The 23,849-nt window shown below is 56.7% G+C and overlaps 1 protein-coding gene across 1 annotated transcript in view; it reads left to right on the top strand.

Moving 5' to 3' along the window:
• The window catches only part of LOC140697662 (uncharacterized), a 98,585-nt gene that overhangs the window by 18,405 nt on the left and 56,331 nt on the right, over window positions 1-23,849 (top strand). The window contains exons 13-42 of the mRNA XM_072965609.1: window positions 613-751; window positions 1,220-1,278; window positions 2,179-2,317; window positions 2,782-2,840; window positions 3,741-3,879; window positions 4,380-4,438; window positions 5,339-5,477; window positions 5,946-6,004; window positions 6,905-7,043; window positions 7,504-7,562; window positions 8,463-8,601; window positions 9,052-9,110; window positions 10,011-10,149; window positions 10,620-10,678; window positions 11,579-11,717; window positions 12,180-12,238; window positions 13,139-13,277; window positions 13,726-13,784; window positions 14,685-14,823; window positions 15,274-15,332; window positions 16,233-16,371; window positions 16,842-16,900; window positions 17,801-17,939; window positions 18,402-18,460; window positions 19,361-19,499; window positions 19,948-20,006; window positions 20,907-21,045; window positions 21,494-21,552; window positions 22,453-22,591; window positions 23,052-23,110. Coding sequence (XP_072821710.1) covers window positions 613-751; window positions 1,220-1,278; window positions 2,179-2,317; window positions 2,782-2,840; window positions 3,741-3,879; window positions 4,380-4,438; window positions 5,339-5,477; window positions 5,946-6,004; window positions 6,905-7,043; window positions 7,504-7,562; window positions 8,463-8,601; window positions 9,052-9,110; window positions 10,011-10,149; window positions 10,620-10,678; window positions 11,579-11,717; window positions 12,180-12,238; window positions 13,139-13,277; window positions 13,726-13,784; window positions 14,685-14,823; window positions 15,274-15,332; window positions 16,233-16,371; window positions 16,842-16,900; window positions 17,801-17,939; window positions 18,402-18,460; window positions 19,361-19,499; window positions 19,948-20,006; window positions 20,907-21,045; window positions 21,494-21,552; window positions 22,453-22,591; window positions 23,052-23,110 — 2,970 coding nt within the window. The remainder of the gene's footprint in view (window positions 1-612; window positions 752-1,219; window positions 1,279-2,178; window positions 2,318-2,781; window positions 2,841-3,740; window positions 3,880-4,379; window positions 4,439-5,338; window positions 5,478-5,945; window positions 6,005-6,904; window positions 7,044-7,503; window positions 7,563-8,462; window positions 8,602-9,051; window positions 9,111-10,010; window positions 10,150-10,619; window positions 10,679-11,578; window positions 11,718-12,179; window positions 12,239-13,138; window positions 13,278-13,725; window positions 13,785-14,684; window positions 14,824-15,273; window positions 15,333-16,232; window positions 16,372-16,841; window positions 16,901-17,800; window positions 17,940-18,401; window positions 18,461-19,360; window positions 19,500-19,947; window positions 20,007-20,906; window positions 21,046-21,493; window positions 21,553-22,452; window positions 22,592-23,051; window positions 23,111-23,849) is intronic.

Here is a 23,849-nt window from a genome sequence, read left to right as displayed (position 1 = left end):
CACTGCATATAGATAGCTCCCCGTGCCAGTTCGGTCAGGTTTCAGAGGTCTCCCGCTTCGCCTTGTCGTTTTGGCCCTCCTCGGTTTCGATGAGTGGCTGGTGCCTCAGTTTACTGAGTCTTGCCAGTGGGGTCTTCCCATTCCGTTCCCACCCAAGTGTGTTCCCGGTGTTCCGTGTGACTTCCCGTGCCGTTTCCCACCTCGTCCTTTGGCTCAAGCTGCCCCTCCTCGAGTCCCTCAGCCTGCCCCCTCTGCGCTCGGCCTGCCTTTGAAGACACGGTGCGGTCTTCCCAGCGTTCCCCGAGCCGAGCCCTGCCCCAGACTCTTCTGTCCTTTGTGCCCTGCCTGTCCGTTCGCGTCGGCTGTCGATAGGCTGCTGAATGGCCCTTTGCCGTGCTGATGGGTGTTCCCGTGTCCCTGCGTCTGGTAACAACACGGAGCAGAATGTGTCTTTCGTGTGTCTTCCCAGCTGTTGGCCAGGGTGATGCCTGTGGTTTGACACAGGCAGTGACTGGTTGCTGCCTCACCGAACTGACAGACTGAATGGCCAAGTGCAGGAGTCGGATGGTTTCTCAAGGTGGGTTGTGGGGTTCCTTTGCTTTGTTTTTACAGGAAGGGGTGCCCGAGCCCAAAGCAGAACGGGACGGCACCCGTGCTGAGACACTCGTCGCTGACGAAGGCGCTCCAGACGAGACAGCCGAAGACGAGACCCTGCCGTCTGTGCTTGCGGCAGAGCAACCTGATGAGTCCGGTAGGTTGGTGAACATCCACGGAGGTTGACTGTTCTCCTGTGTGTGCTTAAAGGCTACTGTGGGGCGGGGAAGGGTGTAGCTGGTGGGTAGATGGGTGGCATGCTTCGGATGCAGGAGTTCCTGGGTCCCATGGCCAGGACCTCCTTTCAAAGGAAGAAGCCAAATGGCGATCTAAGATACCTCAAGGCTGTAGGTCCACATACCCCATGCAGTACTCCCGTTTTGTTTTCCTTCTGCCCACTGTCTCCACACATACCCCCAACACAAGCAGGCCTTCCCTCAAGAAACTGCCTCAGTCCTCTGAAATGCTCTTGGGCCACGTTAGTTTACGGAAAGCTTCTTGGGTGGAGTTAGGCTTCAAGTGTTTGTGTGTGTGTGTGTGTGTGTGTGTGTGTGTGTGTGTGTGTGTGTGCAGGTCAAAGTGGTCAGTGATGTCTCTGAATAATCTGTGTGACTGCATCCTCTAGGTGAAGAGTCACCTTTCCCCTCGGGACCGGAGGAGGACGCACGCACCCCTGGCGAGGAGGTACCATCTCGTTTTCCTGACTTACGTCGTCTTGTAGCACGTAGCCGTCGAGGGTCCCTAGTGCACATGAGCGGATGGATGCATCGCCCCTGCGTCCCAACGTTTGCGTTTTCCCGTCGCGGTTCTTGACTCCCCTTTAGTAATCCAAGCTCACTAAGTCACTCTGTGCTTTCGGTCTCGCCAGGGCACAGTACACTTGTGTTAGTTCTCCACGCTCCCCTACTGAGAGCGGTGTCTGTGTCTCCATTCTTTGCTTGCACTGCATTTCCCTGGTAGGTTAGTCCAAGTCACTGCATATAGATAGCTCCCCGTGCCAGTTCGGTCAGGTTTCAGAGGTCTCCCGCTTCGCCTTGTCGTTTTGGCCCTCCTCGGTTTCGATGAGTGGCTGGTGCCTCAGTTTACTGAGTCTTGCCAGTGGGGTCTTCCCATTCCGTTCCCACCCAAGTGTGTTCCCGGTGTTCCGTGTGACTTCCCGTGCCGTTTCCCACCTCGTCCTTTGGCTCAAGCTGCCCCTCCTCGAGTCCCTCAGCCTGCCCCCTCTGCGCTCGGCCTGCCTTTGAAGACACGGTGCGGTCTTCCCAGCGTTCCCCGAGCCGAGCCCTGCCCCAGACTCTTCTGTCCTTTGTGCCCTGCCTGTCCGTTCGCGTCGGCTGTCGATAGGCTGCTGAATGGCCCTTTGCCGTGCTGATGGGTGTTCCCGTGTCCCTGCGTCTGGTAACAACACGGAGCAGAATGTGTCTTTCGTGTGTCTTCCCAGCTGTTGGCCAGGGTGATGCCTGTGGTTTGACACAGGCAGTGACTGGTTGCTGCCTCACCGAACTGACAGACTGAATGGCCAAGTGCAGGAGTCGGATGGTTTCTCAAGGTGGGTTGTGGGGTTCCTTTGCTTTGTTTTTACAGGAAGGGGTGCCCGAGCCCAAAGCAGAACGGGACGGCACCCGTGCTGAGACACTCGTCGCTGACGAAGGCGCTCCAGACGAGACAGCCGAAGACGAGACCCTGCCGTCTGTGCTTGCGGCAGAGCAACCTGATGAGTCCGGTAGGTTGGTGAACATCCACGGAGGTTGACTGTTCTCCTGTGTGTGCTTAAAGGCTACTGTGGGGCGGGGAAGGGTGTAGCTGGTGGGTAGATGGGTGGCATGCTTCGGATGCAGGAGTTCCTGGGTCCCATGGCCAGGACCTCCTTTCAAAGGAAGAAGCCAAATGGCGATCTAAGATACCTCAAGGCTGTAGGTCCACATACCCCATGCAGTACTCCCGTTTTGTTTTCCTTCTGCCCACTGTCTCCACACATACCCCCAACACAAGCAGGCCTTCCCTCAAGAAACTGCCTCAGTCCTCTGAAATGCTCTTGGGCCACGTTAGTTTACGGAAAGCTTCTTGGGTGGAGTTAGGCTTCAAGTGTTTGTGTGTGTGTGTGTGTGTGTGTGTGTGTGTGTGTGTGTGTGCAGGTCAAAGTGGTCAGTGATGTCTCTGAATAACCTGTGTGACTGCACCCTCTAGGTGAAGAGTCACCTTTCCCCTCGGGACCGGAGGAGGACGCACGCACCCCTGGCGAGGAGGTACCATCTCGTTTTCCTGACTTACGTCGTCTTGTAGCACCTAGCCGTCGAGGGTCCCTAGTGCACATGAGCGGATGGATGCATCGCCCCTGCGTCCCAACGTTTGCGTTTTCCCGTCGCGGTTCTTGACTCCCCTTTTGTAATCCAAGCTCACTAAGTCACTCTGTGCTTTCGGTCTCGCCAGGGCACAGTACACTTGTGTTAGTTCTCCACGCTCCCCTACTGAGAGCGGTGTCTGTGTCTCCATTCTTTGCTTGCACTGCTTTTCCCTGGTAGGTTAGTCCAAGTCACTGCATATAGATAGCTCCCCGTGCCAGTTCGGTCAGGTTTCAGAGGTCTCCCGCTTCGCCTTGTCGTTTTGGCCCTCCTCGGTTTCGATGAGTGGCTGGTGCCTCAGTTTACTGAGTCTTGCCAGTGGGGTCTTCCCATTCCGTTCCCACCCAAGTGTGTTCCCGGTGTTCCGTGTGACTTCCCGTGCCGTTTCCCACCTCGTCCTTTGGCTCAAGCTGCCCCTCCTCGAGTCCCTCAGCCTGCCCCCTCTGCGCTCGGCCTGCCTTTGAAGACACGGTGCGGTCTTCCCAGCGTTCCCCGAGCCGAGCCCTGCCCGAGACTCTTCTGTCCTTTGTGCCCTGCCTGTCCGTTTGCGTCGGCTGTCGATAGGCTGCTGAATGGCCCTTTGCCGTGCTGATGGGTGTTCCCGTGTCCCTGCGTCTGGTAACAACACGGAGCAGAATGTGTCTTTCGTGTGTCTTCCCAGCTGTTGGCCAGGGTGATGCCTGTGGTTTGACACAGGCAGTGACTGGTTGCTGCCTCACCGAACTGACAGACTGAATGGCCAAGTGCAGGAGTCGGATGGTTTCTCAAGGTGGGTTGTGGGGTTCCTTTGCTTTGTTTTTACAGGAAGGGGTGCCCGAGCCCAAAGCAGAACGGGACGGCACCCGTGCTGAGACACTCGTCGCTGACGAAGGCGCTCCAGACGAGACAGCCGAAGACGAGACCCTGCCGTCTGTGCTTGCGGCAGAGCAACCTGATGAGTCCGGTAGGTTGGTGAACATCCACGGAGGTTGACTGTTCTCCTGTGTGTGCTTAAAGGCTACTGTGGGGCGGGGAAGGGTGTAGCTGGTGGGTAGATGGGTGGCATGCTTCGGATGCAGGAGTTCCTGGGTCCCATGGCCAGGACCTCCTTTGAAAGGAAGAAGCCAAATGGCGATCTAAGATACCTCAAGGCTGTAGGTCCACATACCCCATGCAGTACTCCCGTTTTGTTTTCCTTCTGCCCACTGTCTCCACACATACCCCCAACACAAGCAGGCCTTCCCTCAAGAAACTGCCTCAGTCCTCTGAAATGCTCTTGGGCCACGTTAGTTTACGGAAAGCTTCTTGGGTGGAGTTAGGCTTCAAGTGTTTGTGTGTGTGTGTGTGTGTGTGTGTGTGTGTGTGTGTGTGTGTGTGTGTGTGTGTGTGTGTGTGTGTGTGTGTGTGTGCAGGTCAAAGTGGTCAGTGATGTCTCTGAATAATCTGTGTGACTGCATCCTCTAGGTGAAGAGTCACCTTTCCCCTCGGGACCGGAGGAGGACGCACGCACCCCTGGCGAGGAGGTACCATCTCGTTTTCCTGACTTACGTCGTCTTGTAGCACCTAGCCGTCGAGGGTCCCTAGTGCACATGAGCGGATGGATGCATCGCCCCTGCGTCCCAACGTTTGCGTTTTCCCGTCGCGGTTCTTGACTCCCCTTTTGTAATCCAAGCTCACTAAGTCACTCTGTGCTTTCGGTCTCGCCAGGGCACAGTACACTTGTGTTAGTTCTCCACGCTCCCCTACTGAGAGCGGTGTCTGTGTCTCCATTCTTTGCTTGCACTGCATTTCCCTGGTAGGTTAGTCCAAGTCACTGCATATAGATAGCTCCCCGTGCCAGTTCGGTCAGGTTTCAGAGGTCTCCCGCTTCGCCTTGTCGTTTTGGCCCTCCTCGGTTTCGATGAGTGGCTGGTGCCTCAGTTTACTGAGTCTTGCCAGTGGGGTCTTCCCATTCCGTTCCCACCCAAGTGTGTTCCCGGTGTTCCGTGTGACTTCCCGTGCCGTTTCCCACCTCGTCCTTTGGCTCAAGCTGCCCCTCCTCGAGTCCCTCAGCCTGCCCCCTCTGCGCTCGGCCTGCCTTTGAAGACACGGTGCGGTCTTCCCAGCGTTCCCCGAGCCGAGCCCTGCCCCAGACTCTTCTGTCCTTTGTGCCCTGCCTGTCCGTTCGCGTCGGCTGTCGATAGGCTGCTGAATGGCCCTTTGCCGTGCTGATGGGTGTTCCCGTGTCCCTGCGTCTGGTAACAACACGGAGCAGAATGTGTCTTTCGTGTGTCTTCCCAGCTGTTGGCCAGGGTGATGCCTGTGGTTTGACACAGGCAGTGACTGGTTGCTGCCTCACCGAACTGACAGACTGAATGGCCAAGTGCAGGAGTCGGATGGTTTCTCAAGGTGGGTTGTGGGGTTCCTTTGCTTTGTTTTTACAGGAAGGGGTGCCCGAGCCCAAAGCAGAACGGGACGGCACCCGTGCTGAGACACTCGTCGCTGACGAAGGCGCTCCAGACGAGACAGCCGAAGACGAGACCCTGCCGTCTGTGCTTGCGGCAGAGCAACCTGATGAGTCCGGTAGGTTGGTGAACATCCACGGAGGTTGACTGTTCTCCTGTGTGTGCTTAAAGGCTACTGTGGGGCGGGGAAGGGTGTAGCTGGTGGGTAGATGGGTGGCATGCTTCGGATGCAGGAGTTCCTGGGTCCCATGGCCAGGACCTCCTTTCAAAGGAAGAAGCCAAATGGCGATCTAAGATACCTCAAGGCTGTAGGTCCACATACCCCATGCAGTACTCCCGTTTTGTTTTCCTTCTGCCCACTGTCTCCACACATACCCCCAACACAAGCAGGCCTTCCCTCAAGAAACTGCCTCAGTCCTCTGAAATGCTCTTGGGCCACGTTAGTTTACGGAAAGCTTCTTGGGTGGAGTTAGGCTTCAAGTGTTTGTGTGTGTGTGTGTGTGTGTGTGTGTGTGTGTGTGTGTGTGTGTGCAGGTCAAAGTGGTCAGTGATGTCTCTGAATAACCTGTGTGACTGCACCCTCTAGGTGAAGAGTCACCTTTCCCCTCGGGACCGGAGGAGGACGCACGCACCCCTGGCGAGGAGGTACCATCTCGTTTTCCTGACTTACGTCGTCTTGTAGCACCTAGCCGTCGAGGGTCCCTAGTGCACATGAGCGGATGGATGCATCGCCCCTGCGTCCCAACGTTTGCGTTTTCCCGTCGCGGTTCTTGACTCCCCTTTTGTAATCCAAGCTCACTAAGTCACTCTGTGCTTTCGGTCTCGCCAGGGCACAGTACACTTGTGTTAGTTCTCCACGCTCCCCTACTGAGAGCGGTGTCTGTGTCTCCATTCTTTGCTTGCACTGCTTTTCCCTGGTAGGTTAGTCCAAGTCACTGCATATAGATAGCTCCCCGTGCCAGTTCGGTCAGGTTTCAGAGGTCTCCCGCTTCGCCTTGTCGTTTTGGCCCTCCTCGGTTTCGATGAGTGGCTGGTGCCTCAGTTTACTGAGTCTTGCCAGTGGGGTCTTCCCATTCCGTTCCCACCCAAGTGTGTTCCCGGTGTTCCGTGTGACTTCCCGTGCCGTTTCCCACCTCGTCCTTTGGCTCAAGCTGCCCCTCCTCGAGTCCCTCAGCCTGCCCCCTCTGCGCTCGGCCTGCCTTTGAAGACACGGTGCGGTCTTCCCAGCGTTCCCCGAGCCGAGCCCTGCCCCAGACTCTTCTGTCCTTTGTGCCCTGCCTGTCCGTTCGCGTCGGCTGTCGATAGGCTGCTGAATGGCCCTTTGCCGTGCTGATGGGTGTTCCCGTGTCCCTGCGTCTGGTAACAACACGGAGCAGAATGTGTCTTTCGTGTGTCTTCCCAGCTGTTGGCCAGGGTGATGCCTGTGGTTTGACACAGGCAGTGACTGGTTGCTGCCTCACCGAACTGACAGACTGAATGGCCAAGTGCAGGAGTCGGATGGTTTCTCAAGGTGGGTTGTGGGGTTCCTTTGCTTTGTTTTTACAGGAAGGGGTGCCCGAGCCCAAAGCAGAACGGGACGGCACCCGTGCTGAGACACTCGTCGCTGACGAAGGCGCTCCAGACGAGACAGCCGAAGACGAGACCCTGCCGTCTGTGCTTGCGGCAGAGCAACCTGATGAGTCCGGTAGGTTGGTGAACATCCACGGAGGTTGACTGTTCTCCTGTGTGTGCTTAAAGGCTACTGTGGGGCGGGGAAGGGTGTAGCTGGTGGGTAGATGGGTGGCATGCTTCGGATGCAGGAGTTCCTGGGTCCCATGGCCAGGACCTCCTTTCAAAGGAAGAAGCCAAATGGCGATCTAAGATACCTCAAGGCTGTAGGTCCACATACCCCATGCAGTACTCCCGTTTTGTTTTCCTTCTGCCCACTGTCTCCACACATACCCCCAACACAAGCAGGCCTTCCCTCAAGAAACTGCCTCAGTCCTCTGAAATGCTCTTGGGCCACGTTAGTTTACGGAAAGCTTCTTGGGTGGAGTTAGGCTTCAAGTGTTTGTGTGTGTGTGTGTGTGTGTGTGTGTGTGTGTGTGTGCAGGTCAAAGTGGTCAGTGATGTCTCTGAATAACCTGTGTGACTGCACCCTCTAGGTGAAGAGTCACCTTTCCCCTCGGGACCGGAGGAGGACGCACGCACCCCTGGCGAGGAGGTACCATCCCGTTTTCCTGACTTACGTCGTCTTGTAGCACCTAGCCGTCCAGGGTCCCTAGTGCACATGAGCGGATGGATGCATCGCCCCTGCGTCCCAACGTTTGCGTTTTCCCGTCGCGGTTCTTGACTCCCCTTTTGTAATCCAAGCTCACTAAGTCACTCTGTGCTTTCGGTCTCGCCAGGGCACAGTACACTTGTGTTAGTTCTCCACGCTCCCCTACTGAGAGCGGTGTCTGTGTCTCCATTCTTTGCTTGCACTGCTTTTCCCTGGTAGGTTAGTCCAAGTCACTGCATATAGATAGCTCCCCGTGCCAGTTCGGTCAGGTTTCAGAGGTCTCCCGCTTCGCCTTGTCGTTTTGGCCCTCCTCGGTTTCGATGAGTGGCTGGTGCCTCAGTTTACTGAGTCTTGCCAGTGGGGTCTTCCCATTCCGTTCCCACCCAAGTGTGTTCCCGGTGTTCCGTGTGACTTCCCGTGCCGTTTCCCACCTCGTCCTTTGGCTCAAGCTGCCCCTCCTCGAGTCCCTCAGCCTGCCCCCTCTGCGCTCGGCCTGCCTTTGAAGACACGGTGCGGTCTTCCCAGCGTTCCCCGAGCCGAGCCCTGCCCCAGACTCTTCTGTCCTTTGTGCCCTGCCTGTCCGTTCGCGTCGGCTGTCGATAGGCTGCTGAATGGCCCTTTGCCGTGCTGATGGGTGTTCCCGTGTCCCTGCGTCTGGTAACAACACGGAGCAGAATGTGTCTTTCGTGTGTCTTCCCAGCTGTTGGCCAGGGTGATGCCTGTGGTTTGACACAGGCAGTGACTGGTTGCTGCCTCACCGAACTGACAGACTGAATGGCCAAGTGCAGGAGTCGGATGGTTTCTCAAGGTGGGTTGTGGGGTTCCTTTGCTTTGTTTTTACAGGAAGGGGTGCCCGAGCCCAAAGCAGAACGGGACGGCACCCGTGCTGAGACACTCGTCGCTGACGAAGGCGCTCCAGACGAGACAGCCGAAGACGAGACCCTGCCGTCTGTGCTTGCGGCAGAGCAACCTGATGAGTCCGGTAGGTTGGTGAACATCCACGGAGGTTGACTGTTCTCCTGTGTGTGCTTAAAGGCTACTGTGGGGCGGGGAAGGGTGTAGCTGGTGGGTAGATGGGTGGCATGCTTCGGATGCAGGAGTTCCTGGGTCCCATGGCCAGGACCTCCTTTCAAAGGAAGAAGCCAAATGGCGATCTAAGATACCTCAAGGCTGTAGGTCCACATACCCCATGCAGTACTCCCGTTTTGTTTTCCTTCTGCCCACTGTCTCCACACATACCCCCAACACAAGCAGGCCTTCCCTCAAGAAACTGCCTCAGTCCTCTGAAATGCTCTTGGGCCACGTTAGTTTACGGAAAGCTTCTTGGGTGGAGTTAGGCTTCAAGTGTGTGTGTGTGTGTGTGTGTGTGTGTGTGTGCAGGTCAAAGTGGTCAGTGATGTCTCTGAATAATCTGTGTGACTGCACCCTCTAGGTGAAGAGTCACCTTTCCCCTCGGGACCGGAGGAGGACGCACGCACCCCTGGCGAGGAGGTACCATCTCGTTTTCTTGACTTACGTCGTCTTGTAGCACCTAGCCGTCGAGGGTCCCTAGTGCACATGAGCGGATGGATGCATCGCCCCTGCGTCCCAACGTTTGCGTTTTCCCGTCGCGGTTCTTGACTCCCCTTTTGTAATCCAAGCTCACTAAGTCACTCTGTGCTTTCGGTCTCGCCAGGGCACAGTACACTTGTGTTAGTTCTCCACACTCCCCTACAGAGAGCGGTGTCTGTGTCTCCATTCTTTACTTGCACTGCTTTTCCCTGGTAGGTTAGTCCAAGTCACTGCATATAGATAGCTCCCCGTGCCAGTTCGGTCAGGTTTCAGAGGTCTCCCGCTTCGCCTTGTCGTTTTGGCCCTCCTCGGTTTCGATGAGTGGCTGGTGCCTCAGTTTACTGAGTCTTGCCAGTGGGGTCTTCCCATTCCGTTCCCACCCAAGTGTGTTCCCGGTGTTCCGTGTGACTTCCCGTGCCGTTTCCCACCTCGTCCTTTGGCTCAAGCTGCCCCTCCTCGAGTCCCTCAGCCTGCCCCCTCTGCGCTCGGCCTGCCTTTGAAGACACGGTGCGGTCTTCCCAGCGTTCCCCGAGCCGAGCCCTGCCCCAGACTCTTCTGTCCTTTGTGCCCTGCCTGTCCGTTCGCGTCGGCTGTCGATAGGCTGCTGAATGGCCCTTTGCCGTGCTGATGGGTGTTCCCGTGTCCCTGCGTCTGGTAACAACACGGAGCAGAATGTGTCTTTCGTGTGTCTTCCCAGCTGTTGGCCAGGGTGATGCCTGTGGTTTGACACAGGCACTGACTGGTTGCTGCCTCACCGAACTGACAGACTGAATGGCCAAGTGCAGGAGTCGGATGGTTTCTCAAGGTGGGTTGTGGGGTTCCTTTGCTTTGTTTTTACAGGAAGGGGTGCCCGAGCCCAAAGCAGAACGGGACGGCACCCGTGCTGAGACACTCGTCGCTGACGAAGGCGCTCCAGACGAGACAGCCGAAGACGAGACCCTGCCGTCTGTGCTTGCGGCAGAGCAACCTGATGAGTCCGGTAGGTTGGTGAACATCCACGGAGGTTGACTGTTCTCCTGTGTGTGCTTAAAGGCTACTGTGGGGCGGGGAAGGGTGTAGCTGGTGGGTAGATGGGTGGCATGCTTCGGATGCAGGAGTTCCTGGGTCCCATGGCCAGGACCTCCTTTCAAAGGAAGAAGCCAAATGGCGATCTAAGATACCTCAAGGCTGTAGGTCCACATACCCCATGCAGTACTCCCGTTTTGTTTTCCTTCTGCCCACTGTCTCCACACATACCCCCAACACAAGCAGGCCTTCCCTCAAGAAACTGCCTCAGTCCTCTGAAATGCTCTTGGGCCACGTTAGTTTACGGAAAGCTTCTTGGGTGGAGTTAGGCTTCAAGTGTTTGTGTGTGTGTGTGTGTGTGTGTGTGTGTGTGTGTGTGTGTGTGTGTGCAGGTCAAAGTGGTCAGTGATGTCTCTGAATAACCTGTGTGACTGCACCCTCTAGGTGAAGAGTCACCTTTCCCCTCGGGACCGGAGGAGGACGCACGCACCCCTGGCGAGGAGGTACCATCTCGTTTTCCTGACTTACGTCGTCTTGTAGCACCTAGCCGTCGAGGGTCCCTAGTGCACATGAGCGGATGGATGCATCGCCCCTGCGTCCCAACGTTTGCGTTTTCCCGTCGCGGTTCTTGACTCCCCTTTTGTAATCCAAGCTCACTAAGTCACTCTGTGCTTTCGGTCTCGCCAGGGCACAGTACACTTGTGTTAGTTCTCCACGCTCCCCTACTGAGAGCGGTGTCTGTGTCTCCATTCTTTGCTTGCACTGCTTTTCCCTGGTAGGTTAGTCCAAGTCACTGCATATAGATAGCTCCCCGTGCCAGTTCGGTCAGGTTTCAGAGGTCTCCCGCTTCGCCTTGTCGTTTTGGCCCTCCTCGGTTTCGATGAGTGGCTGGTGCCTCAGTTTACTGAGTCTTGCCAGTGGGGTCTTCCCATTCCGTTCCCACCCAAGTGTGTTCCCGGTGTTCCGTGTGACTTCCCGTGCCGTTTCCCACCTCGTCCTTTGGCTCAAGCTGCCCCTCCTCGAGTCCCTCAGCCTGCCCCCTCTGCGCTCGGCCTGCCTTTGAAGACACGGTGCGGTCTTCCCAGCGTTCCCCGAGCCGAGCCCTGCCCCAGACTCTTCTGTCCTTTGTGCCCTGCCTGTCCGTTCGCGTCGGCTGTCGATAGGCTGCTGAATGGCCCTTTGCCGTGCTGATGGGTGTTCCCGTGTCCCTGCGTCTGGTAACAACACGGAGCAGAATGTGTCTTTCGTGTGTCTTCCCAGCTGTTGGCCAGGGTGATGCCTGTGGTTTGACACAGGCAGTGACTGGTTGCTGCCTCACCGAACTGACAGACTGAATGGCCAAGTGCAGGAGTCGGATGGTTTCTCAAGGTGGGTTGTGGGGTTCCTTTGCTTTGTTTTTACAGGAAGGGGTGCCCGAGCCCAAAGCAGAACGGGACGGCACCCGTGCTGAGACACTCGTCGCTGACGAAGGCGCTCCAGACGAGACAGCCGAAGACGAGACCCTGCCGTCTGTGCTTGCGGCAGAGCAACCTGATGAGTCCGGTAGGTTGGTGAACATCCACGGAGGTTGACTGTTCTCCTGTGTGTGCTTAAAGGCTACTGTGGGGCGGGGAAGGGTGTAGCTGGTGGGTAGATGGGTGGCATGCTTCGGATGCAGGAGTTCCTGGGTCCCATGGCCAGGACCTCCTTTCAAAGGAAGAAGCCAAATGGCGATCTAAGATACCTCAAGGCTGTAGGTCCACATACCCCATGCAGTACTCCCGTTTTGTTTTCCTTCTGCCCACTGTCTCCACACATACCCCCAACACAAGCAGGCCTTCCCTCAAGAAACTGCCTCAGTCCTCTGAAATGCTCTTGGGCCACGTTAGTTTACGGAAAGCTTCTTGGGTGGAGTTAGGCTTCAAGTGTTTGTGTGTGTGTGTGTGTGTGTGTGTGTGTGTGTGTGTGTGCAGGTCAAAGTGGTCAGTGATGTCTCTGAATAACCTGTGTGACTGCACCCTCTAGGTGAAGAGTCACCTTTCCCCTCGGGACCGGAGGAGGACGCACGCACCCCTGGCGAGGAGGTACCATCCCGTTTTCCTGACTTACGTCGTCTTGTAGCACCTAGCCGTCCAGGGTCCCTAGTGCACATGAGCGGATGGATGCATCGCCCCTGCGTCCCAACGTTTGCGTTTTCCCGTCGCGGTTCTTGACTCCCCTTTTGTAATCCAAGCTCACTAAGTCACTCTGTGCTTTCGGTCTCGCCAGGGCACAGTACACTTGTGTTAGTTCTCCACGCTCCCCTACTGAGAGCGGTGTCTGTGTCTCCATTCTTTGCTTGCACTGCTTTTCCCTGGTAGGTTAGTCCAAGTCACTGCATATAGATAGCTCCCCGTGCCAGTTCGGTCAGGTTTCAGAGGTCTCCCGCTTCGCCTTGTCGTTTTGGCCCTCCTCGGTTTCGATGAGTGGCTGGTGCCTCAGTTTACTGAGTCTTGCCAGTGGGGTCTTCCCATTCCGTTCCCACCCAAGTGTGTTCCCGGTGTTCCGTGTGACTTCCCGTGCCGTTTCCCACCTCGTCCTTTGGCTCAAGCTGCCCCTCCTCGAGTCCCTCAGCCTGCCCCCTCTGCGCTCGGCCTGCCTTTGAAGACACGGTGCGGTCTTCCCAGCGTTCCCCGAGCCGAGCCCTGCCCCAGACTCTTCTGTCCTTTGTGCCCTGCCTGTCCGTTCGCGTCGGCTGTCGATAGGCTGCTGAATGGCCCTTTGCCGTGCTGATGGGTGTTCCCGTGTCCCTGCGTCTGGTAACAACACGGAGCAGAATGTGTCTTTCGTGTGTCTTCCCAGCTGTTGGCCAGGGTGATGCCTGTGGTTTGACACAGGCAGTGACTGGTTGCTGCCTCACCGAACTGACAGACTGAATGGCCAAGTGCAGGAGTCGGATGGTTTCTCAAGGTGGGTTGTGGGGTTCCTTTGCTTTGTTTTTACAGGAAGGGGTGCCCGAGCCCAAAGCAGAACGGGACGGCACCCGTGCTGAGACACTCGTCGCTGACGAAGGCGCTCCAGACGAGACAGCCGAAGACGAGACCCTGCCGTCTGTGCTTGCGGCAGAGCAACCTGATGAGTCCGGTAGGTTGGTGAACATCCACGGAGGTTGACTGTTCTCCTGTGTGTGCTTAAAGGCTACTGTGGGGCGGGGAAGGGTGTAGCTGGTGGGTAGATGGGTGGCATGCTTCGGATGCAGGAGTTCCTGGGTCCCATGGCCAGGACCTCCTTTCAAAGGAAGAAGCCAAATGGCGATCTAAGATACCTCAAGGCTGTAGGTCCACATACCCCATGCAGTACTCCCGTTTTGTTTTCCTTCTGCCCACTGTCTCCACACATACCCCCAACACAAGCAGGCCTTCCCTCAAGAAACTGCCTCAGTCCTCTGAAATGCTCTTGGGCCACGTTAGTTTACGGAAAGCTTCTTGGGTGGAGTTAGGCTTCAAGTGTGTGTGTGTGTGTGTGTGTGTGTGTGTGCAGGTCAAAGTGGTCAGTGATGTCTCTGAATAATCTGTGTGACTGCACCCTCTAGGTGAAGAGTCACCTTTCCCCTCGGGACCGGAGGAGGACGCACGCACCCCTGGCGAGGAGGTACCATCTCGTTTTCTTGACTTACGTCGTCTTGTAGCACCTAGCCGTCGAGGGTCCCTAGTGCACATGAGCGGATGGATGCATCGCCCCTGCGTCCCAACGTTTGCGTTTTCCCGTCGCGGTTCTTGACTCCCCTTTTGTAATCCAAGCTCACTAAGTCACTCTGTGCTTTCGGTCTCGCCAGGGCACAGTACACTTGTGTTAGTTCTCCACACTCCCCTACAGAGAGCGGTGTCTGTGTCTCCATTCTTTACTTGCACTGCTTTTCCCTGGTAGGTTAGTCCAAGTCACTGCATATAGATAGCTCCCCGTGCCAGTTCGGTCAGGTTTCAGAGGTCTCCCGCTTCGCCTTGTCGTTTTGGCCCTCCTCGGTTTCGATGAGTGGCTGGTGCCTCAGTTTACTGAGTCTTGCCAGTGGGGTCTTCCCATTCCGTTCCCACCCAAGTGTGTTCCCGGTGTTCCGTGTGACTTCCCGTGCCGTTTCCCACCTCGTCCTTTGGCTCAAGCTGCCCCTCCTCGAGTCCCTCAGCCTGCCCCCTCTGCGCTCGGCCTGCCTTTGAAGACACGGTGCGGTCTTCCCAGCGTTCCCCGAGCCGAGCCCTGCCCCAGACTCTTCTGTCCTTTGTGCCCTGCCTGTCCGTTCGCGTCGGCTGTCGATAGGCTGCTGAATGGCCCTTTGCCGTGCTGATGGGTGTTCCCGTGTCCCTGCGTCTGGTAACAACACGGAGCAGAATGTGTCTTTCGTGTGTCTTCCCAGCTGTTGGCCAGGGTGATGCCTGTGGTTTGACACAGGCAGTGACTGGTTGCTGCCTCACCGAACTGACAGACTGAATGGCCAAGTGCAGGAGTCGGATGGTTTCTCAAGGTGGGTTGTGGGGTTCCTTTGCTTTGTTTTTACAGGAAGGGGTGCCCGAGCCCAAAGCAGAACGGGACGGCACCCGTGCTGAGACACTCGTCGCTGACGAAGGCGCTCCAGACGAGACAGCCGAAGACGAGACCCTGCCGTCTGTGCTTGCGGCAGAGCAACCTGATGAGTCCGGTAGGTTGGTGAACATCCACGGAGGTTGACTGTTCTCCTGTGTGTGCTTAAAGGCTACTGTGGGGCGGGGAAGGGTGTAGCTGGTGGGTAGATGGGTGGCATGCTTCGGATGCAGGAGTTCCTGGGTCCCATGGCCAGGACCTCCTTTCAAAGGAAGAAGCCAAATGGCGATCTAAGATACCTCAAGGCTGTAGGTCCACATACCCCATGCAGTACTCCCGTTTTGTTTTCCTTCTGCCCACTGTCTCCACACATACCCCCAACACAAGCAGGCCTTCCCTCAAGAAACTGCCTCAGTCCTCTGAAATGCTCTTGGGCCACGTTAGTTTACGGAAAGCTTCTTGGGTGGAGTTAGGCTTCAAGTGTGTGTGTGTGTGTGTGTGTGTGTGTGTGTGCAGGTCAAAGTGGTCAGTGATGTCTCTGAATAATCTGTGTGACTGCACCCTCTAGGTGAAGAGTCACCTTTCCCCTCGGGACCGGAGGAGGACGCACGCACCCCTGGCGAGGAGGTACCATCTCGTTTTCTTGACTTACGTCGTCTTGTAGCACCTAGCCGTCGAGGGTCCCTAGTGCACATGAGCGGATGGATGCATCGCCCCTGCGTCCCAACGTTTGCGTTTTCCCGTCGCGGTTCTTGACTCCCCTTTTGTAATCCAAGCTCACTAAGTCACTCTGTGCTTTCGGTCTCGCCAGGGCACAGTACACTTGTGTTAGTTCTCCACACTCCCCTACAGAGAGCGGTGTCTGTGTCTCCATTCTTTACTTGCACTGCTTTTCCCTGGTAGGTTAGTCCAAGTCACTGCATATAGATAGCTCCCCGTGCCAGTTCGGTCAGGTTTCAGAGGTCTCCCGCTTCGCCTTGTCGTTTTGGCCCTCCTCGGTTTCGATGAGTGGCTGGTGCCTCAGTTTACTGAGTCTTGCCAGTGGGGTCTTCCCATTCCGTTCCCACCCAAGTGTGTTCCCGGTGTTCCGTGTGACTTCCCGTGCCGTTTCCCACCTCGTCCTTTGGCTCAAGCTGCCCCTCCTCGAGTCCCTCAGCCTGCCCCCTCTGCGCTCGGCCTGCCTTTGAAGACACGGTGCGGTCTTCCCAGCGTTCCCCGAGCCGAGCCCTGCCCCAGACTCTTCTGTCCTTTGTGCCCTGCCTGTCCGTTCGCGTCGGCTGTCGATAGGCTGCTGAATGGCCCTTTGCCGTGCTGATGGGTGTTCCCGTGTCCCTGCGTCTGGTAACAACACGGAGCAGAATGTGTCTTTCGTGTGTCTTCCCAGCTGTTGGCCAGGGTGATGCCTGTGGTTTGACACAGGCACTGACTGGTTGCTGCCTCACCGAACTGACAGACTGAATGGCCAAGTGCAGGAGTCGGATGGTTTCTCAAGGTGGGTTGTGGGGTTCCTTTGCTTTGTTTTTACAGGAAGGGGTGCCCGAGCCCAAAGCAGAACGGGACGGCACCCGTGCTGAGACACTCGTCGCTGACGAAGGCGCTCCAGACGAGACAGCCGAAGACGAGACCCTGCCGTCTGTGCTTGCGGCAGAGCAACCTGATGAGTCCGGTAGGTTGGTGAACATCCACGGAGGTTGACTGTTCTCCTGTGTGTGCTTAAAGGCTACTGTGGGGCGGGGAAGGGTGTAGCTGGTGGGTAGATGGGTGGCATGCTTCGGATGCAGGAGTTCCTGGGTCCCATGGCCAGGACCTCCTTTCAAAGGAAGAAGCCAAATGGCGATCTAAGATACCTCAAGGCTGTAGGTCCACATACCCCATGCAGTACTCCCGTTTTGTTTTCCTTCTGCCCACTGTCTCCACACATACCCCCAACACAAGCAGGCCTTCCCTCAAGAAACTGCCTCAGTCCTCTGAAATGCTCTTGGGCCACGTTAGTTTACGGAAAGCTTCTTGGGTGGAGTTAGGCTTCAAGTGTTTGTGTGTGTGTGTGTGTGTGTGTGTGTGTGTGTGTGTGTGTGTGTGTGCAGGTCAAAGTGGTCAGTGATGTCTCTGAATAACCTGTGTGACTGCACCCTCTAGGTGAAGAGTCACCTTTCCCCTCGGGACCGGAGGAGGACGCACGCACCCCTGGCGAGGAGGTACCATCTCGTTTTCCTGACTTACGTCGTCTTGTAGCACCTAGCCGTCGAGGGTCCCTAGTGCACATGAGCGGATGGATGCATCGCCCCTGCGTCCCAACGTTTGCGTTTTCCCGTCGCGGTTCTTGACTCCCCTTTTGTAATCCAAGCTCACTAAGTCACTCTGTGCTTTCGGTCTCGCCAGGGCACAGTACACTTGTGTTAGTTCTCCACGCTCCCCTACTGAGAGCGGTGTCTGTGTCTCCATTCTTTGCTTGCACTGCTTTTCCCTGGTAGGTTAGTCCAAGTCACTGCATATAGATAGCTCCCCGTGCCAGTTCGGTCAGGTTTCAGAGGTCTCCCGCTTCGCCTTGTCGTTTTGGCCCTCCTCGGTTTCGATGAGTGGCTGGTGCCTCAGTTTACTGAGTCTTGCCAGTGGGGTCTTCCCATTCCGTTCCCACCCAAGTGTGTTCCCGGTGTTCCGTGTGACTTCCCGTGCCGTTTCCCACCTCGTCCTTTGGCTCAAGCTGCCCCTCCTCGAGTCCCTCAGCCTGCCCCCTCTGCGCTCGGCCTGCCTTTGAAGACACGGTGCGGTCTTCCCAGCGTTCCCCGAGCCGAGCCCTGCCCCAGACTCTTCTGTCCTTTGTGCCCTGCCTGTCCGTTCGCGTCGGCTGTCGATAGGCTGCTGAATGGCCCTTTGCCGTGCTGATGGGTGTTCCCGTGTCCCTGCGTCTGGTAACAACACGGAGCAGAATGTGTCTTTCGTGTGTCTTCCCAGCTGTTGGCCAGGGTGATGCCTGTGGTTTGACACAGGCAGTGACTGGTTGCTGCCTCACCGAACTGACAGACTGAATGGCCAAGTGCAGGAGTCGGATGGTTTCTCAAGGTGGGTTGTGGGGTTCCTTTGCTTTGTTTTTACAGGAAGGGGTGCCCGAGCCCAAAGCAGAACGGGACGGCACCCGTGCTGAGACACTCGTCGCTGACGAAGGCGCTCCAGACGAGACAGCCGAAGACGAGACCCTGCCGTCTGTGCTTGCGGCAGAGCAACCTGATGAGTCCGGTAGGTTGGTGAACATCCACGGAGGTTGACTGTTCTCCTGTGTGTGCTTAAAGGCTACTGTGGGGCGGGGAAGGGTGTAGCTGGTGGGTAGATGGGTGGCATGCTTCGGATGCAGGAGTTCCTGGGTCCCATGGCCAGGACCTCCTTTCAAAGGAAGAAGCCAAATGGCGATCTAAGATACCTCAAGGCTGTAGGTCCACATACCCCATGCAGTACTCCCGTTTTGTTTTCCTTCTGCCCACTGTCTCCACACATACCCCCAACACAAGCAGGCCTTCCCTCAAGAAACTGCCTCAGTCCTCTGAAATGCTCTTGGGCCACGTTAGTTTACGGAAAGCTTCTTGGGTGGAGTTAGGCTTCAAGTGTTTGTGTGTGTGTGTGTGTGTGTGTGTGTGTGTGTGTGTGTGCAGGTCAAAGTGGTCAGTGATGTCTCTGAATAACCTGTGTGACTGCACCCTCTAGGTGAAGAGTCACCTTTCCCCTCGGGACCGGAGGAGGACGCACGCACCCCTGGCGAGGAGGTACCATCCCGTTTTCCTGACTTACGTCGTCTTGTAGCACCTAGCCGTCCAGGGTCCCTAGTGCACATGAGCGGATGGATGCATCGCCCCTGCGTCCCAACGTTTGCGTTTTCCCGTCGCGGTTCTTGACTCCCCTTTTGTAATCCAAGCTCACTAAGTCACTCTGTGCTTTCGGTCTCGCCAGGGCACAGTACACTTGTGTTAGTTCTCCACGCTCCCCTACTGAGAGCGGTGTCTGTGTCTCCATTCTTTGCTTGCACTGCTTTTCCCTGGTAGGTTAGTCCAAGTCACTGCATATAGATAGCTCCCCGTGCCAGTTCGGTCAGGTTTCAGAGGTCTCCCGCTTCGCCTTGTCGTTTTGGCCCTCCTCGGTTTCGATGAGTGGCTGGTGCCTCAGTTTACTGAGTCTTGCCAGTGGGGTCTTCCCATTCCGTTCCCACCCAAGTGTGTTCCCGGTGTTCCGTGTGACTTCCCGTGCCGTTTCCCACCTCGTCCTTTGGCTCAAGCTGCCCCTCCTCGAGTCCCTCAGCCTGCCCCCTCTGCGCTCGGCCTGCCTTTGAAGACACGGTGCGGTCTTCCCAGCGTTCCCCGAGCCGAGCCCTGCCCCAGACTCTTCTGTCCTTTGTGCCCTGCCTGTCCGTTCGCGTCGGCTGTCGATAGGCTGCTGAATGGCCCTTTGCCGTGCTGATGGGTGTTCCCGTGTCCCTGCGTCTGGTAACAACACGGAGCAGAATGTGTCTTTCGTGTGTCTTCCCAGCTGTTGGCCAGGGTGATGCCTGTGGTTTGACACAGGCAGTGACTGGTTGCTGCCTCACCGAACTGACAGACTGAATGGCCAAGTGCAGGAGTCGGATGGTTTCTCAAGGTGGGTTGTGGGGTTCCTTTGCTTTGTTTTTACAGGAAGGGGTGCCCGAGCCCAAAGCAGAACGGGACGGCACCCGTGCTGAGACACTCGTCGCTGACGAAGGCGCTCCAGACGAGACAGCCGAAGACGAGACCCTGCCGTCTGTGCTTGCGGCAGAGCAACCTGATGAGTCCGGTAGGTTGGTGAACATCCACGGAGGTTGACTGTTCTCCTGTGTGTGCTTAAAGGCTACTGTGGGGCGGGGAAGGGTGTAGCTGGTGGGTAGATGGGTGGCATGCTTCGGATGCAGGAGTTCCTGGGTCCCATGGCCAGGACCTCCTTTCAAAGGAAGAAGCCAAATGGCGATCTAAGATACCTCAAGGCTGTAGGTCCACATACCCCATGCAGTACTCCCGTTTTGTTTTCCTTCTGCCCACTGTCTCCACACATACCCCCAACACAAGCAGGCCTTCCCTCAAGAAACTGCCTCAGTCCTCTGAAATGCTCTTGGGCCACGTTAGTTTACGGAAAGCTTCTTGGGTGGAGTTAGGCTTCAAGTGTGTGTGTGTGTGTGTGTGTGTGTGTGTGCAGGTCAAAGTGGTCAGTGATGTCTCTGAATAATCTGTGTGACTGCACCCTCTAGGTGAAGAGTCACCTTTCCCCTCGGGACCGGAGGAGGACGCACGCACCCCTGGCGAGGAGGTACCATCTCGTTTTCTTGACTTACGTCGTCTTGTAGCACCTAGCCGTCGAGGGTCCCTAGTGCACATGAGCGGATGGATGCATCGCCCCTGCGTCCCAACGTTTGCGTTTTCCCGTCGCGGTTCTTGACTCCCCTTTTGTAATCCAAGCTCACTAAGTCACTCTGTGCTTTCGGTCTCGCCAGGGCACAGTACACTTGTGTTAGTTCTCCACACTCCCCTACAGAGAGCGGTGTCTGTGTCTCCATTCTTTACTTGCACTGCTTTTCCCTGGTAGGTTAGTCCAAGTCACTGCATATAGATAGCTCCCCGTGCCAGTTCGGTCAGGTTTCAGAGGTCTCCCGCTTCGCCTTGTCGTTTTGGCCCTCCTCGGTTTCGATGAGTGGCTGGTGCCTCAGTTTACTGAGTCTTGCCAGTGGGGTCTTCCCATTCCGTTCCCACCCAAGTGTGTTCCCGGTGTTCCGTGTGACTTCCCGTGCCGTTTCCCACCTCGTCCTTTGGCTCAAGCTGCCCCTCCTCGAGTCCCTCAGCCTGCCCCCTCTGCGCTCGGCCTGCCTTTGAAGACACGGTGCGGTCTTCCCAGCGTTCCCCGAGCCGAGCCCTGCCCCAGACTCTTCTGTCCTTTGTGCCCTGCCTGTCCGTTCGCGTCGGCTGTCGATAGGCTGCTGAATGGCCCTTTGCCGTGCTGATGGGTGTTCCCGTGTCCCTGCGTCTGGTAACAACACGGAGCAGAATGTGTCTTTCGTGTGTCTTCCCAGCTGTTGGCCAGGGTGATGCCTGTGGTTTGACACAGGCAGTGACTGGTTGCTGCCTCACCGAACTGACAGACTGAATGGCCAAGTGCAGGAGTCGGATGGTTTCTCAAGGTGGGTTGTGGGGTTCCTTTGCTTTGTTTTTACAGGAAGGGGTGCCCGAGCCCAAAGCAGAACGGGACGGCACCCGTGCTGAGACACTCGTCGCTGACGAAGGCGCTCCAGACGAGACAGCCGAAGACGAGACCCTGCCGTCTGTGCTTGCGGCAGAGCAACCTGATGAGTCCGGTAGGTTGGTGAACATCCACGGAGGTTGACTGTTCTCCTGTGTGTGCTTAAAGGCTACTGTGGGGCGGGGAAGGGTGTAGCTGGTGGGTAGATGGGTGGCATGCTTCGGATGCAGGAGTTCCTGGGTCCCATGGCCAGGACCTCCTTTCAAAGGAAGAAGCCAAATGGCGATCTAAGATACCTCAAGGCTGTAGGTCCACATACCCCATGCAGTACTCCCGTTTTGTTTTCCTTCTGCCCACTGTCTCCACACATACCCCCAACACAAGCAGGCCTTCCCTCAAGAAACTGCCTCAGTCCTCTGAAATGCTCTTGGGCCACGTTAGTTTACGGAAAGCTTCTTGGGTGGAGTTAGGCTTCAAGTGTGTGTGTGTGTGTGTGTGTGTGTGTGTGCAGGTCAAAGTGGTCAGTGATGTCTCTGAATAATCTGTGTGACTGCACCCTCTAGGTGAAGAGTCACCTTTCCCCTCGGGACCGGAGGAGGACGCACGCACCCCTGGCGAGGAGGTACCATCTCGTTTTCTTGACTTACGTCGTCTTGTAGCACCTAGCCGTCGAGGGTCCCTAGTGCACATGAGCGGATGGATGCATCGCCCCTGCGTCCCAACGTTTGCGTTTTCCCGTCGCGGTTCTTGACTCCCCTTTTGTAATCCAAGCTCACTAAGTCACTCTGTGCTTTCGGTCTCGCCAGGGCACAGTACACTTGTGTTAGTTCTCCACACTCCCCTACAGAGAGCGGTGTCTGTGTCTCCATTCTTTACTTGCACTGCTTTTCCCTGGTAGGTTAGTCCAAGTCACTGCATATAGATAGCTCCCCGTGCCAGTTCGGTCAGGTTTCAGAGGTCTCCCGCTTCGCCTTGTCGTTTTGGCCCTCCTCGGTTTCGATGAGTGGCTGGTGCCTCAGTTTACTGAGTCTTGCCAGTGGGGTCTTCCCATTCCGTTCCCACCCAAGTGTGTTCCCGGTGTTCCGTGTGACTTCCCGTGCCGTTTCCCACCTCGTCCTTTGGCTCAAGCTGCCCCTCCTCGAGTCCCTCAGCCTGCCCCCTCTGCGCTCGGCCTGCCTTTGAAGACACGGTGCGGTCTTCCCAGCGTTCCCCGAGCCGAGCCCTGCCCCAGACTCTTCTGTCCTTTGTGCCCTGCCTGTCCGTTCGCGTCGGCTGTCGATAGGCTGCTGAATGGCCCTTTGCCGTGCTGATGGGTGTTCCCGTGTCCCTGCGTCTGGTAACAACACGGAGCAGAATGTGTCTTTCGTGTGTCTTCCCAGCTGTTGGCCAGGGTGATGCCTGTGGTTTGACACAGGCAGTGACTGGTTGCTGCCTCACCGAACTGACAGACTGAATGGCCAAGTGCAGGAGTCGGATGGTTTCTCAAGGTGGGTTGTGGGGTTCCTTTGCTTTGTTTTTACAGGAAGGGGTGCCCGAGCCCAAAGCAGAACGGGACGGCACCCGTGCTGAGACACTCGTCGCTGACGAAGGCGCTCCAGACGAGACAGCCGAAGACGAGACCCTGCCGTCTGTGCTTGCGGCAGAGCAACCTGATGAGTCCGGTAGGTTGGTGAACATCCACGGAGGTTGACTGTTCTCCTGTGTGTGCTTAAAGGCTACTGTGGGGCGGGGAAGGGTGTAGCTGGTGGGTAGATGGGTGGCATGCTTCGGATGCAGGAGTTCCTGGGTCCCATGGCCAGGACCTCCTTTCAAAGGAAGAAGCCAAATGGCGATCTAAGATACCTCAAGGCTGTAGGTCCACATACCCCATGCAGTACTCCCGTTTTGTTTTCCTTCTGCCCACTGTCTCCACACATACCCCCAACACAAGCAGGCCTTCCCTCAAGAAACTGCCTCAGTCCTCTGAAATGCTCTTGGGCCACGTTAGTTTACGGAAAGCTTCTTGGGTGGAGTTAGGCTTCAAGTGTTTGTGTGTGTGTGTGTGTGTGTGTGTGTGTGTGTGTGTGCAGGTCAAAGTGGTCAGTGATGTCTCTGAATAACCTGTGTGACTGCACCCTCTAGGTGAAGAGTCACCTTTCCCCTCGGGACCGGAGGAGGACGCACGCACCCCTGGCGAGGAGGTACCATCCCGTTTTCCTGACTTACGTCGTCTTGTAGCACCTAGCCGTCCAGGGTCCCTAGTGCACATGAGCGGATGGATGCATCGCCCCTGCGTCCCAACGTTTGCGTTTTCCCGTCGCGGTTCTTGACTCCCCTTTTGTAATCCAAGCTCACTAAGTCACTCTGTGCTTTCGGTCTCGCCAGGGCACAGTACACTTGTGTTAGTTCTCCACGCTCCCCTACTGAGAGCGGTGTCTGTGTCTCCATTCTTTGCTTGCACTGCTTTTCCCTGGTAGGTTAGTCCAAGTCACTGCATATAGATAGCTCCCCGTGCCAGTTCGGTCAGGTTTCAGAGGTCTCCCGCTTCGCCTTGTCGTTTTGGCCCTCCTCGGTTTCGATGAGTGGCTGGTGCCTCAGTTTACTGAGTCTTGCCAGTGGGGTCTTCCCATTCCGTTCCCACCCAAGTGTGTTCCCGGTGTTCCGTGTGACTTCCCGTGCCGTTTCCCACCTCGTCCTTTGGCTCAAGCTGCCCCTCCTCGAGTCCCTCAGCCTGCCCCCTCTGCGCTCGGCCTGCCTTTGAAGACACGGTGCGGTCTTCCCAGCGTTCCCCGAGCCGAGCCCTGCCCCAGACTCTTCTGTCCTTTGTGCCCTGCCTGTCCGTTCGCGTCGGCTGTCGATAGGCTGCTGAATGGCCCTTTGCCGTGCTGATGGGTGTTCCCGTGTCCCTGCGTCTGGTAACAACACGGAGCAGAATGTGTC

Source organism: Vicugna pacos, chromosome 8 (genome assembly GCF_048564905.1).
Source record: "Vicugna pacos chromosome 8, VicPac4, whole genome shotgun sequence".
NCBI lineage: Eukaryota > Metazoa > Chordata > Mammalia > Artiodactyla > Camelidae > Vicugna > Vicugna pacos.
The sequence above is the reverse complement of the archived record's forward strand: the minus strand, read 5'-3'. Positions and strand labels throughout refer to the sequence as shown.